This window comes from Meles meles, chromosome 17, assembly GCF_922984935.1.
Source record: "Meles meles chromosome 17, mMelMel3.1 paternal haplotype, whole genome shotgun sequence".
NCBI lineage: Eukaryota > Metazoa > Chordata > Mammalia > Carnivora > Mustelidae > Meles > Meles meles.
This window is the reverse complement of record NC_060082.1, coordinates 37,258,727-37,273,532: the sequence shown is the minus strand read 5'-3', so window position 1 is coordinate 37,273,532 and position 14,806 is coordinate 37,258,727. Positions and strand designations below refer to the sequence as shown.

General features: G+C 43.5%; 1 protein-coding gene across 2 annotated transcripts in view; it reads left to right on the top strand.

The window, feature by feature from the left end:
- Positions 1-14,806, top strand: part of KCNH1 (potassium voltage-gated channel subfamily H member 1) — a 388,389-nt gene that overhangs the window by 157,251 nt on the left and 216,332 nt on the right. For both annotated transcript variants that reach the window (XM_045983592.1, XM_045983593.1), the window contains exon 7: positions 5,814-6,243. In XM_045983592.1, the coding sequence (XP_045839548.1) occupies positions 5,814-6,243 (430 nt within the window). The remainder of the gene's footprint in view (positions 1-5,813; positions 6,244-14,806) is intronic.

Below are 14,806 nucleotides of genomic sequence, written 5' to 3'. Positions count from 1 at the left end.
GGCTAACCAGCACTACACCATCCCTTCATCCACATTGATTCATCTCGAAAGCTTTGGTTCTTCATCATTTTAAGGTTGTGATAAAGAACTTTCTGGGACAATTTGGAATGTGAGATAGGTTTTCTGATACCAGAAGTCCCTGGGGAAATGGTGGTTCTCTACCATATGGTGCTGTCATGTTTTTAGCATACTAAAATAAAAAAAAAAAAAAAAACTTCGGAGTATTCTGTTTATTTATCTCATCTACTGAACTTCAGGCAAATAAGAAAAAATGCAAATTAATAACTTGAAATGATTTTAAGTAGCAAGAATTACAGCTATTAGTGCAATAGGAGAGAACTTATATAAAACTGTGTCATAGAGTATCAGTGTACACAGATAAATAACACAGTGAGGAAGTGCTTATTTTATGTTGTTCCAGAGGCTTCTTGAAATGAGAAAGAATTCTCTAATAATCCATACTTTCAGTTCTGTTTAGAAAATGTTTCAGACCCTTTCTAAGAAGTTGCTGGCTTTAGATCCTGTGTAGGTATATTAGTTTTCCAGGGCAGCTATGACAAATTACCCCAAACTGGATGGCTTAATAGAATAGAAATTTATTTTCTCACAGTTCTGGAAGCTAGAAATGCAAAGTCAGAGTGTCAGTAGGGCCATGTGCTCCCTGAAGGCTCTAGAAGAGAATCTGTTCCATGACTTTGTCTTAGCTTCTGCTCTTGCTGGCAATCCTTGGCGTTCCTTGGCTTGAAGAGACACCACTTCAATCTCGGCGGGTGTAGAGAACACCTGGTTTTCTCTCTGTGTCTGGCTCTTCTCTTTTTATAAGGACATTAGTCATACTGGATTAAGTATGACCCCATCTTAACTAATCATACCCACAACAACCCCATTTCTAAATAAGGTCACATTCTGAGGTTCTGAGAAAGACATGAATTTAGAGGGGACACTGCTTAACTCAATACAGGAGGCTTCTCAAATGAATAGCAAATGGCTTCTGTCTTCAGGAAGATGTAGCACCTACTGTAGTTGGGAAAACTGTAGTGCAAAGCAGTGTGTTCAGTTGGTGATGGACACAGATTACCATGGACACATCGAGGGGTGAGTGATTGGTTGTGACTCCTGGGTAGTCATGAAAGGCTTTAGGGTAGAGGTAGTGGCAGACCTGAAGGATAACGGTGTACTAGCTGGTAGAGAGGGGAGGCTGGGCCTTCTGGGTTGAGGGTCTCGTCTGAGCAAGCACAGAGGTGCAAGTGTGCATCCCCCGTGCGAGATGCTCCAGACATCTGGAGTGTATGGCTGGAGGACAGCAGGACTGTGGTCATGGTTGCATGTGTTGAGTGGCCATTGGGAGGCGATGGAAAGGGAAGGAGGGATGAAGTGCAAGTGGAACAGAGAAAGATAAGAAAGGTAATGGGGGCCCAGTGACTCATGTTCATGAATGATTGCTAGAATGGGGTCTTAGAGATGTCGTGGTTAAGGGGGAGTTCAAGAGGAAGCTGGATGGAGCTCCTGGAAGGCATCACTGGACTCAGAGGGCTGGACTAGATGACATCTGCGCTCCCTCTCAGCAGTCACGTTCTATGACCATTAGGTAGAAGTATCTCTCACTAATATCTTGCCTCTTTCCCTGGTTATGACGCTCTTGCTTCCTCTCTCTTTCTTCCTATCAAGATTCTTCCCCACGCCAGGCACTGGTGCCACAACAGTGAACAAGAAGACAAGGACAGCATCATTTTATTTTATTTTATTTTTTTAAAGATTTTATTTATTTATTTGACAGACAGAGATTACAAGTAGGCAGAGAGAGAGGAGGAAGCAGGCTCTCCACAGAGCAGAGAGCCCGATGCAGGGCTCGATCCCAGGACTCTGGGATCATGACCTGAGCTGAAGGCAGAGGCTTTAACCCACCCAACCACCTAGGCGCTCCCAGCATCATTTTAATCTCCTCCTGTGGCATTAGCACAGGAGTATGTAGTAGGTTTTCCTTAAATGTTGCTTTGAATTAAATATGAGTGAGGAAAAATGACAAGGCAGTTTTGCCCTGGGTAATAAGTTCTGCTTCAGAGTAGAACTGCTTTGAAAGATGATCTCAGGAACCTCCTTATGAGCAGGTGGAGAGTAGGTGGTTGCTTACATGTGTTTGATTTCTGAGTCACCAGAAAGGCTCCTTTGCCTCCCAAAATATCTGCTTCACCCAGGCTGTGGGTACTTTTAATTCCACTATTGGAGGTTGGTTTCTCTGTTGAAATGCAGATAACCTTCTGGAGAGAGGATATCCATTTACCCTCATCAGTCTTTAGCACCTTAATATGGGGGAGGGGGTTTCTTAGCATTTCCTGCATGGCAGGTTTTAAAGAAAAACATATGGAGGGAAAAGGGACACAGGAGAGGAGTACTGGACATGCCAAGTCCATACTGGACTTCATCAAAGTGAGCAGTTTGGATAAGCTGACCCTGGGGATGTAGTCCATTGGCCTCGAAGAATCCACTATTATTTATTTGCTTGTGTATGTTGGACAAAAAGTGATTCTTTCTTTCTTTCTTTTTTTTTTTTTAAGATTTTTATTTATTTATTTCGAAGACAGAGATCACAAGTAGGCAGAGAGGCAGGCAGGGGGAGGGGGAAGCAGGCTCTCCGCTGAGCAGAGAGCCCAATGTGGGGCTCGATCCCAGGACCCCAAGATCATGACCCAAGCCGAAGGCAGAGGCCTAACCCAATGAGCCACCCAGGCACCCCAAGAAGTGATTATTTCTGTTCTAAGTTTTATGGCTACAAAACTGTTATTTATTTGTTTTATTTTTTTTAAAGATTTTATTTATTTATTTGACAGACAGAGATCACAAGTAGACAGAGAGGCCGGCAGAGAGAGAGAGGGAAGCAGGCTCCCGCCTGAGCAGAGAACCCGATGCGGGCCTGAGCCGAAGGCAGAGGCTTTAACCCACTGAGCCACCCAGGTGCCGCTGTTTTATTTTTTAAAAGGTGCAATAAATCCCACCTCCCCCACCCTCACTTTAACAAAAATAATTTGTGTGGTAGCCTGATCTGTGGTCTTTTTAAAAAAATTATTTTCAGTTAGCCACTGTAGAGTACATAATTAGTTTTTGATGTGGTGTTCAGTGATTCATTAGTTAACACCCAGTGCTCATCACAGCAGGTGCCCTTCTCAATAGCCATGACCCTGTTACCCCCTCCTCCCACATTCCTCTCCTCTGAAAACCCCACATTGTTTCTTGGGGTCCATAGCCTCTTGTGATTCATCTCCCTCTCTGACTTCTCCCCGTTTGGATTTCCCTACCTTCCCCTGTTCTGCATGCTATTGTTTATGTTCCATGTATGAGTGAAGCCATATAATTGTCTTTCTCTGCTTGAGTTCCTTCACTTAACATAATCCCCTCCAGTTCCATCCATGTCGATGCCAATGGTGGGTATTCATCCTTTCTGACAGCTGAGTAATATTCCATTGTGTATATCGACCACATTTTCTTTATCCCATTCATGTCCTGTTGAAGGGCATCTCGGCTCTTTCCACAGTTTGGTGATTGTGGATATCACTGCTATGAACGTGGCCCTTCTTTTCACTACATCTGTATCTTTGGGGTAAATACCTAGTAGTGTAGTTGCTGGGGCATAGGGTAGCTCTATTCTTAACATCTTGAGGAACCTCCATACTGTTTTCCAGAGTGGCTGCATCAACTTACATTCCCACCAACAGTGTAAGAGGGTTCTCCTTTCTTCATATCCTCTCCAACATTTGTTGTTTCCTGCCTTGTTAATTTTTACCATTCTAACCAGTGTAAGGTGGTATCTCCTTGGGGTTTTGATTTGTATTTCCATGATGGCTAGTGATGATGAGCATTTTTTATGTGTCTGTTAGCCATTTGTATGATCTGTGGTCTTTATTGACAAGGCTATGCTACATATGGTCTGTGCGTTCACATGTCAGGAAAGGCTAATAATGGCTATTCCACCAAATATTCCCTGAATTTTCAGTGGCTTATTTCAGTGGTTTTAGTGTTCTTTCACATCATAATATGATTCACATTGATTGGTGGGGACAGGGTGTTCCATCCACATAATCTTTCAGAGACCCAGGCTTCTTTCATGCTCTATGTCCCCGTCTTTAATACTTGGCCTCAGGATCTCACTAGACTCATCTGGAAGGCATGCCAAGGGGAAGAGAAAGCACATTCACTTTTAACTGCGTTGGCTTAGAAATGACACACATTTCGCCTCATAGCCATTGCTGAGAAGGGTCTCAGAGACCCACCCAGATGGGAAGAGGCTGGGAGATGTAGTTTAGCTGGGTACCCAGAAAGAGGAAGCACTTTTGATGCGTCTCTGGCATAGGCTTGTTAGAAAGTATGTACACATTTTCCTTCTGTCTGTAACATAACTGACCCTTGGGGGTTCTTATTAAGGGAATGGGGGACAAGAGACATGGGCAGTGACCTGGAAGCTCTCCAGTGTTTAGAATAGTGTAAAGAGATTGATTCTGGTTGGTGAAGGGCATCATCCTGCCATTGGATTATTGCTGGGTGTGAAGGAGACCGAAGTTATGGTGCCAAGAAGTATTTCTGTTTTTGTGCTTGTTTGTTTGCTTGTTAATTGATGTAGGAACAACTAATGGAAATCTCCCTTCCCTACACTTCGGAATCACTTTGGAATAGGAATTTTGTGGTTCTGAATGCACTGACTTCTGTGATGTTAGCATTTCCTCTAGTCCACTTCCCTCATTATCTAGATGAGACGGACAATTGAATTGCCCAAACTTATATAGTAAGTTAGAGGTTTACTTGGATCTCAAACCCTGTTTTCCAGATTTCTACTCTGATGTTCTTTTCTGTACCGCTATTGCCCTGGGAGGGTCTGCAGGGTGGCCGGAGGCTTGACCAGCTAAAATCAGAAGCTTCCTTCTAGCTCTGAGATTCCTTGACTGATTATGTTTAATGTATGGTGTCTGATGGTATAATCCCTGGCTTGACAGGAGTGATGTAGCTTCAAAGAATTTACAACTTTCCTGAGAAAACAGAACTTTAGTTCTTTATTTTCTCAGCTGTTTCTTTAGTCCGTTTTTATCTTTTTTTTTTAAAAAAACTGTGTTTGTTTTTAAATATATATATTTTTCTAACTGTAAAAGTAATAATTTCAATTATAGAAATTAAATAAATCTATTCAAGTGTAACAAAAATATATACAAATATAACAAAAAATTTCCTGTAATTCTGTAACTTGACAATGCAGTGGTAACCACTATCAATGTTTTACATTTCTCTCCATGTGTTTCCTAGCCATTTTTTGAACACATAATACTTGCATATTATGTATAGTATAATTAGAATGAAATACTATACAATATGAAATAAATACCATACAACTCTTAAAATATTTCATATTACTTAGTATGAAATATTACATAACCCTTAAAATTGTTTTAAAATAGTAACGACATGAAAAATGCTCACATATATTTGTATACTTATCACAATAATTAGAATAAATTAGAAATAAAGTTCTAATTTTGTCTTGTTTGTTTTGTTTTGTTATCTGCCTTTTAATGGAAGTAGAAAAAAGCAAATAGAAATCTCCCTTTCATGTATCTTGGAATAAAATTCTAGTTGTATTGCACATAACTATACAAATATGTATGAGCATTTCTCCATATTGTGACTTATTTTAAAATATTTTTTTAAAGGGTTGCATACCTTGCATCTTGTGGAAATACACTATGCTGAAGCAAATAGCCCAGGTGGGGAGGAGGCAAGGAGTAGTAGTATTTTTGGTTCTTGGCCCTAATGCTCTGCTCCTCTTCTCCCAGGGCATCAGCAGCTTATTTAGCTCACTGAAGGTCGTTCGGCTGCTTCGTCTGGGGCGAGTGGCCCGTAAGCTGGACCACTACATTGAGTATGGAGCTGCCGTGCTGGTCTTGCTGGTGTGTGTGTTTGGGCTAGCTGCTCACTGGATGGCCTGCATTTGGTACAGCATTGGGGACTACGAGATCTTTGATGAAGACACCAAGACCATCCGCAACAACAGCTGGCTCTACCAACTGGCGATGGACATTGGCACCCCTTACCAGTTTAACGGGTCTGGCTCAGGGAAGTGGGAAGGTGGCCCCAGCAAGAATTCTGTCTACATCTCCTCGTTGTATTTCACTATGACCAGCCTTACCAGCGTGGGCTTTGGCAACATTGCCCCATCCACAGACATCGAGAAGATCTTTGCAGTGGCCATCATGATGATTGGCTGTAAGTATGACAGTTGCTGGGACTGGGTGGGGGATGGGCAGGAGGCACACTGTTTGGAGGTCTCTTCCATTGGCTGGAAATAGGGTACAGTGCTAGCAGGATCAGGATCAGGATCAATGTAATAAAATAAGGAAGGCTTTTCTTTTAAAATATGAGTTTATGGTTTTCCTGATAAAGCATTGCTGCAAGGTGTTTACTGCAAAGAAATTTAGAAAATGCAAAAGAGCATGAAGTGTAAAATCGAGACCAACTATAATTCTGCCTATCAGAGATAACTATTATTACCTTTGGCCTCTCCCTTACAGATTACTTTCCACATAGACACAGGTTTTTATAAAGTTAGAATAAGATCATGTTATATATACAACTTGGTAACCTGCTTGCTCATAGAACAGTGAACTGTGAGTCTTTCTGTGTCAAATTGAACATAGCTCTAGACCTCCACAGCCCCATGTGGTACCAGAAAAAGCATGTATGAAAAAAATGTGAGCTATCTCATTAATTATCTTTTATACTGATTACATGATGAAATAATAATATCTTTATATAGTGGGTTAAGTAAGATATTGTAATTAATTTCATGTTTCTTTTTTATTTTTTAAATGTGGCTCCTAGGAATATTTTTATTGCATTTTCTATTTTTCTTGCATTTTTAAAAATTTAATTTAATTTTTTTTGTGTATTCCAAAATTCATTGTTTTTATACCACACCCAGTGCCCCATGCAATACGTGCCCTCCTTAATACCCACCATCAGGCTCACCCAACCCCCCACCCTCCTCCTCTCCAAAACCCTCAGTTTGTTTCTCAGAGTCCACAGTCATTCATGGTTTGTCTCCCCCATTTTTGATGTCTACTTGGTGATTAAGAAATTTCCCAAATCCAAAAAACAAACCCCGCCCCCAAAACCTACACAGGATAAAAGGGTTCCTGTTCAGTTGAGAAGTTAACGGGTTATTGGATTAACTTGACTGGACTGAAAAACAAAAACAACCTTAGTTCTTAGGAAGCTGCTTAAATCTGTCACTTACCCATCGACCGTTGTGTAGCTGTTGCTAGTGGTGGGTCTGGGAACAACCTTGGCCTAGAAACCATTGAGAACTCTTCACTGGAGGGAATCCTTGGGAGAAGTAGACCTTACTGGGCTGAGGAAAGTATATGCATTCGAATGGCTTGGACTCAGTTTGAACCCGCCAAGTGCACCCTGTTGGTACTTCAACAACAAATGGCAACATGGGCGAGGACAGTCCTCCCATGAAGCCTCAAGTGTGGACAGGAGTCTGGTCACACATAATGAAGCTGGGCTCTGGTTACAGCAGCCAGAGACTATTCTGTTCCTTGTGCTCCCTCAGAGTGGAGTTGACATCAATTGTTAAATTAACCAGGGAATTCCAAGATCAGGAAACCTAAGGTGTCAGTTTGCCTTACTTTGTCCAACCTCCCAGGGATCCAGCATCCCCTTCTGCAAATGGGCTTTATGACCCCCCAGTTGGCCCATTGGCTGCTTGCCTCCTCCTTTTCTGTAACCAGCTCATCATGTCTGATGTGGGTCTTCATGCGAGCTCTCTCTGCAAGGCACAGAGCTCGGCTCTGAGTAGTCACTGCATGTGTCTAGGTGTAATTGATTTGTGGGAAGTGTGTGCTGATGGAGCTTTGGGTTTTGCTTCTTACTTTCAAATGGGTCTTAATAGAGATGATTACCTGTCCATGGGAAACAGCGTTAAGTATCTGTGGGTGGCTAATTGCTTTAGCTTAATTAGAACTTGAGGTGCTTTCTCATGTTGTGTAGAAGGATTTAAGACTTTCGCTCTTCTAGAACAATTTCAGCCTTAACAGCACTAGTTTTCTAGGTAGTGCTTACAGCATTTTTGTGATCCATGGGGCATGAGATAAGCAGCCATATGTGCTGTGCTCTAGGCCCAATTTCTGCCTCTAAGAAGGGGAGAGGAGACATTTTGTTAATCTAAATACTTCATTATATGCATTGCAGGAAATTTGCTGAAAGTGGTCAGTTAGGAAGCGGGCCCCATGTCATGGGGTCTTCAAGGCTTTCAGATATGAGGCAAATTATTTGCAACTTTTTACTTGGAAGAAAAGAAGAAAGAGAATGGTTCTGGGTGGCAAATAATAAAGATAAGCGCAGGTGGCTGGGTGGCTCAGTCGGTTGAGTGTCTTAACTCTTGATTTAGGCTCAAGTCGTGACTGCATGGGTCATGGGATCGAGCCCCACGTCAGTGGGGTCTGCTTGTCTCTCTCCCCCTGCCTCATCCCCACTCATGCATGCAAGTACACATGCGCTCACTCTCTCTCACTTTCAAATAAATAAATAAAATCTTAAAAAAAAGAAGATATGAAATTTGTTTTTTCCAAAACCATTCTTTTATGGAGAGCATGACTTCCTGGGTATAATCTCCAAGGAAAACCTCAAACGATTATTATCACCTTTTTTCTCTACCTTCTCAGATCTTTATGATATTTCCATTTCTTTTTTTAAAAAGTGTAATAGTACACAGGCAGTCACCTCTGCATTATGCAACCAAGTGTGACGTTTAGGTAGGCAAGCCTGCTTCACTATAACCCCATTTCCCAAACACTTGTTATGTGCCAGGTGCTGTGACGAGTGCTCCATACATGGATTCTGCTGCTCAGAACCACTCTGTGCTTAGAGATTATTATCTCCAGCTTGTAAGGAAATGGACTCAGTAAAGGTAACTTCCTTCCCAAGAACATGGGGCTGGTAAGCGGGAGAGACAGGCTTTGGACCCAGGCCCCTCTGAATTAGAAGCTGGGTCTTCCTGTGGAGCCCACCTGCGGTCGTATGGTCTTGAGAACACAGACGGCCAGCCTGAGGCCCTGACTCACCACCACCCTGAAAATTCTCTGTCCATTTTCACAAGCCGACAGTTCCTGCAATAGAAAGTTTTGTATGCTTGTTGTTGCTGTTGTTTTAATTTAAGAACAAGATTACAATACAGGCTCAGGGCACCAGGTGCCTTGGAAATCAGCCATTTTTCATCAATCTGTCACTTACAGTTACAGCTGTTCCACTTTCCATGTGACATGTCTGACAAACAGTTGTGCTAACAACAAAGTTGTTGCGCTCCGTGTAAAGTGGTGGCAATTATCCTCATAAACACACATTCTAAGCAACCTTTGTTCGGGACAACTGCTGTTGTCATACTGGGCTTACGGAGCTCTCTGCTATCCTGCGTTGCCTGTGTGTGCACATGCGCACAGGTGTACCCTTACTGTGTGCTCATGGGGGTGGGCTGATGCCAGAACTGGGGTATGGGAGAGTGGTGGGGCATGGACCACAGCTTGCCTTTGTGCCAAGGGATCATGCTGCTTCCTGGTCGGTCACCCTAGCAATCAGGCCCTGGGAATCCTCAAGGAGTACAGAGAGACACAAAAGCCAAATGGGCTTTTTGAAGTAATGGTATTTTGTGAATTTTCCTTCTTGGCACTGAGGTTTACATTTGTTGATAATAGTATTTCTTGGGGGGCACCTGGGTGGCTCAGCCATTAAGCGTCTGCCTTCGGCTCAGGTCATGGTCTCAGGGTCCTGGGATCAAGCCCTGCATCGGGCTCCCTGCTTAGCGGGAAGCCTACTTCTCCCTCTCCCACTCCCCCTGCTTGTGTTCCCGCCCTCGCTCTCTCTCTGTCAAACAAATAAATAAAATCTTTAAAAAAATAGTATTTCTTGGCTATTCTACATCAGTGTATTAAATAATATAGATTATCCAGACATCTTCTGTTGATTCTCATCTCTGCTTTCTGGCACCTTATAACTTGGCCCATTCCCCAGAGAATGCAGAACACTATTCTCAAGCTTGCTCACCTTTCGCAGTTCTGGTAAACATTTGCAGGAACATCTGGGAGGCTCAGTCAGTGAAGCATCTGACTCTTGGTTTCAACTCTGGTCAGGATCTCAGGATCCTGAGATTGAGGTCCACATCAGGTCCTGATCTTGGGGTGATGAGATGGAGCCCTGTGTCGGGCTCTGTGCTCAGTGGGAAGTCTGCTTGAGATTCTCTCTCTCCTACCCCCTACTCTTTCTCTCTTTCAAATAAATAAAAATCTTTAAAAAAAAGAAAGTTGCAATAGGAAGAGGCATTCTTCCTATTGGCTATTGGCTAAATATTGAGCCAATATTGGCTAAAATGAGTTTTTATGATCTCATTTTATTGGCTAAAATGAGTTTTTATGATTTGCTGTGGATGTAGGTGACCTATGATGTCCGATTTCTAGTCTGGCATCTTGACCCAGGCCGGGGCGAGCCAGCCTCCACCCTGATCTCCCTGCCTTCTTCAGGTGGATCTTTGGTCTCCTGCAAGGGCTTGCCCTGAGGTGAGGTTAATGGACTCCTTACATCTGTTTGCATGTCTCCTGAGTGCTGATGGTGCTGAAAGGATCACAAGGCCGCCCTAGCCCTCTGGGTGACACCTGGGAGAGGATGTCCTCCATTCAGCAGCACATACTGAGTGCCAGCCCAGCGGACCCCCAGCTGTGTGCCAAGGACACATGCGCTGTAGGTCACACTCTCAGTGAGTGTGAGGTCTGAAGAATATGGAGGCAGTGGGAAGAACAGAGACAGGTCCCATCACCCAGCAGCTGGTGACTGAGGCCTGGACATGGAGCTGCCACTGTGGGCCAGACCTTGCCCAGGCCTCTGAGGGATCCCTCAAAGGAGGAAGGATTGTCCGTAGGAAAGAGTCTCTTTATCTGGAATGTCTCAGACTAGGGACACGACCCTGTCTTGGGAAGCTCTCCAGAGAGAATTTGATGGTGACAAGACAGTTTCCATTTTCCTAATACGGGCTTTTGCACTTTTCTGATTCTTTCCTCATAATGTCATTGCTGTCATCCTGTCATTATAATTAAGCCACATTCATTTCCTTTCCCTCTGATAATGGCAGGGGGTCTAGACATTGTACTCCTACCCCACACACTCTCCCCCCCTCCCCCCCCGAACTTCAGTCTCCTACCTCAGCACTGCACACCTGTCTCTTTGGATTCATTTCTCCCTTGCCAATTACCTCCACCTCAGTTCCTCAAAACTACAGCAGAATGTCAGTGCTGAAGGGACCCTGGAAGTCTCCATTTGCCCCACAGCAGCCTCCTTCTAGTTCTTCTGCTGGGCCAGCTCTCCTCCTGGTCACTGTTTCAGTCAAGCTCCCCCTGAGCCCAGGAGATACCTGAGAGTGACTGGGCTCACCGCTGGCGGCTTCTGTATATCACCTTCTCTCCTGGGGAAGGGACACTGGTGACCTACACACCGGGACATTTGACCCCACTGCCTCACCCACATGCAGTATGCTTTGTGGCTTCCTTTCAGCCTATTTTGCAAGCAAATAGGGACTTTCCCTGCCTCCTTTGTGATCTTTCTCAAACATTTCTTTTTTCTTTCCATTTCACCTTTGTTGAATATACATTTTTGCATTCTATACCAATATTGTGGTTTTTCAAAAATGAGATGGCACACATCTCCCAGGAGGCTGTAAATATACTGTTGGGAGACTTCAAACACATAGTAGACTCTCAATAAATATTTATGGATTTGTTGATTCTGAGCAGTCGAGGAGAATCCAGAGTTTTGGAAGTAGTCTTTAGTCCCATTGGCAAAGCTTTATGAGTTAAGATATGAGTTCTGCTGCTGGACAGAGACAGAGAGTAACAGTAGCATCAATAAGGGATATGTTTCCTACAAGATTAGGGGTGGTCTGGCAGCTTAGCCATCATTGGAGACCCAGGTGACTCTGGTGTCTTCAGCACATGACTTCCATATCATGATCCCAAATGGCTGTTCCGGCTTCAGCCCTATTTTCGTTTTCTGGAAAGTAGAAAGAACGGAAAGGGAAAGACTAGGAAGTTGTACCAGGTTATCTGTTTAATATCTCATTGGCTGGAACTTGATAAACTGGCCACTCTAGCTGCAAAGGAGGTTGGGAAATGTAGTCTTTATTCTGGGTAATCATAGGCTCAGTTGGAAGACTAACATAGACAAGGAGACCAGCTGTTGGAGAGCAAAGCAGCGAAGTCTTTGTGCCTCAGCTTTCCTCCATCTCCTCATCTCCCTTCTGTTGATACCAACAACATTATAGACATCCCCTGTTGGAGCTTCATCCCTGAACTACTGGTTGAGAGACTTGTTCAAGTCCTGGGTCAGCTCTGTGCTTTGGATTATACCCTTGAATTCCTGCAGGTTAGGGGTAAGAGGCTCTCCTTATATCTCACTTAGTCTTGTGAGAACTAATTGAGATCATGATGTAGCATAGCTCTTTGAAAGAGCTGAAAATTTTACATTCAGATGTTGTGACTTTGTTGTTGTTAGTCACAGTGATTATTTCTTGTTCTTCTCAGTGAATTTTTTCCTTTTCTGTTCTTAGGGGAAAAAAAATCATTCCTTCCTGAGAATCCTCCTCCTGAGAAAGGAGCTGTTTAGTTTTGTCTTTGGTTTATGTTTATATAGGAAATAGGGCACTGTCCAGAATGTTATGGGAGAAGGAGCCAGTCTTTTCTCATTTTTTTCTTAAGAGGTTTTTTCTTAGCTAGTAAATCTGGTTATTTTTTCCTCTAGAAACTGATAAAAAAAAAAAAAATCTGCCTGCCTGCCACTGTGCAGTTCACATGGGTATCCCCATCCCTGACACAGCCTCTAGCTACTTTCTGTCTTCTCCATCCCTGTCTGCCCCCCACCTCCAGAAAACTCTATCTGGATACTCCCTCCTGGTTTTCAACCCATAGCTGTCTTCACACTCCCTAAGGCTAGTGGACTCTGCTTGGGGTTTATTCACTTGCACTTAGACTTCACACTGTTCTTTAAGTATTCTTGTGAATTCCTATTATCTTTCTTGTCTTGTGTATATTTTGTTACTTCCTCTGAAACTCTCGGCTTCTGTAAGGCAGGGCCTGTGTGTCTCCCTTGCCTTCCTCTTTTCCTTTGTGCCCGGGTGTGTGCTTTGACCATGGGAAAGAACATGAGCTTTGGAGCTGGGCCATTCTCAGACCCACCTCTACTCTTGATTAGTGCTTTCTCCTTTGGGAGGTTTCTCAGTGGACAAGGGAGGCCCCAGATCCTGCGGGGCCAAGTTTGGAGATGGGAAAATGAAATGCCTTGTCTCCCAAAGTACTTCTCACATGAGGTGTTCAAACAGTGGTAGTTCGCCCCCTGACCCCTGCCTTGGTCCCTCTCTTCCTACACATCTCTTGGGCTCACTAAGCAGTAATATTTCCCAACCATTTATTGGTCCTTCAGTTGTGCTCTACTTTAAGAAAATCTGAACTTCCCCAGAGGATCAGGTGCATTGCACTGTTTAAGTGCAGGTCACCAAAATACATGTATATGGATGTAAGTTTCTTTTGCTTTACGCTTCTTTAAAAAAAAAAAAAAAATTGTCCTGACTTCAGAACACATTAGAGGAACCTCTTTAAAAAAAGAGAAAATGATTTGGTGTGGTTGGAAGGCCTCCCAGGCATAATTGCCCAGACCAGACTGGCAGGATCATCACTGTACAGGAAATAGTATCGTGAGCAGTGAAAGTGCCCTCTGGAGGAGGAGAGAAGGGGGTAGAAACACTGGTGCACTGAGCACCCAAAGTGAGCCTGGTATCATGCTGGGAACTGTCTCTTACCCAGTAACTTCAAACAAGGCTTTATTATCCTTGTTTTGCAGCTGAGAATACTTAGGTTCAGAGACATGAAGTCACGAGATCACAGATTAAGAGGGGGCTGAACTGAGGTTTGAACCCAGTTTTATCTAACAGCAAAGTTTCACTTTGTTTTGTTGCTTCTGTTGCTGATTATTTTGGAATATGGGAGCAGAAAATGTTCTCTTTGGTGTGTGTGGTGTTGGGAGGCAGAGAAAAGAGCTGGGGAGAGAGGGGGCTGTGGAAAGATTGCAGAGAGGAGGTGCTGTCCTTGGAATCCTCTGTTGTTTTGAATTTTAATTATAGCGACAAAATATCCGATTATGTGTGTTGTGGGAAGATATTACCCTTGTTCATAGCTGGATTACTGCACTGAGGAGAAGAATTTACAGCAAAAGCCTTAGATGCTAGGGAGCTCTTCCAGGGGGAAACCAACTGGATGAAGGGTATTGTTTCAGACCTTAGAGATGCCCACTTCATTTGTGAAATTTCCTCCTTTTTGAAAATACGATTTCCTTCCAAGTGAAAATGATCATGTGGAGCTGTTCCTATAATTCCTTTTTTTTTTTTTTTAAGAGAAGGAGAGAGAGTGGGGGGGTAGGGGAGAGACAGAGGGAGAAGGAGAGAGAGAATCCCAAGCAGGCTCCACACTCAGCCTGGAGCCTGACACGGGGCTCAATCCCACAACCCTGAGATCGTGACCTGAGCCTAAATCAAGAGTCAGATGCTTAACCAACTGAGCCACCCAGGCACTCCTGTCATCAAGTCTTTTGTTTCTGTTTTGCTTTTGTGTCTCTCTTGCCTTTGCAACCTTCCATGTTCCACGGGATGGATCTTCCCCATTTTTTAGATAAGCAAGTTGTGGAGTCACTTGCTGTAGGTCCTACAGCTAGTTAGAAGCAGAGCTGAGCTCCAGCC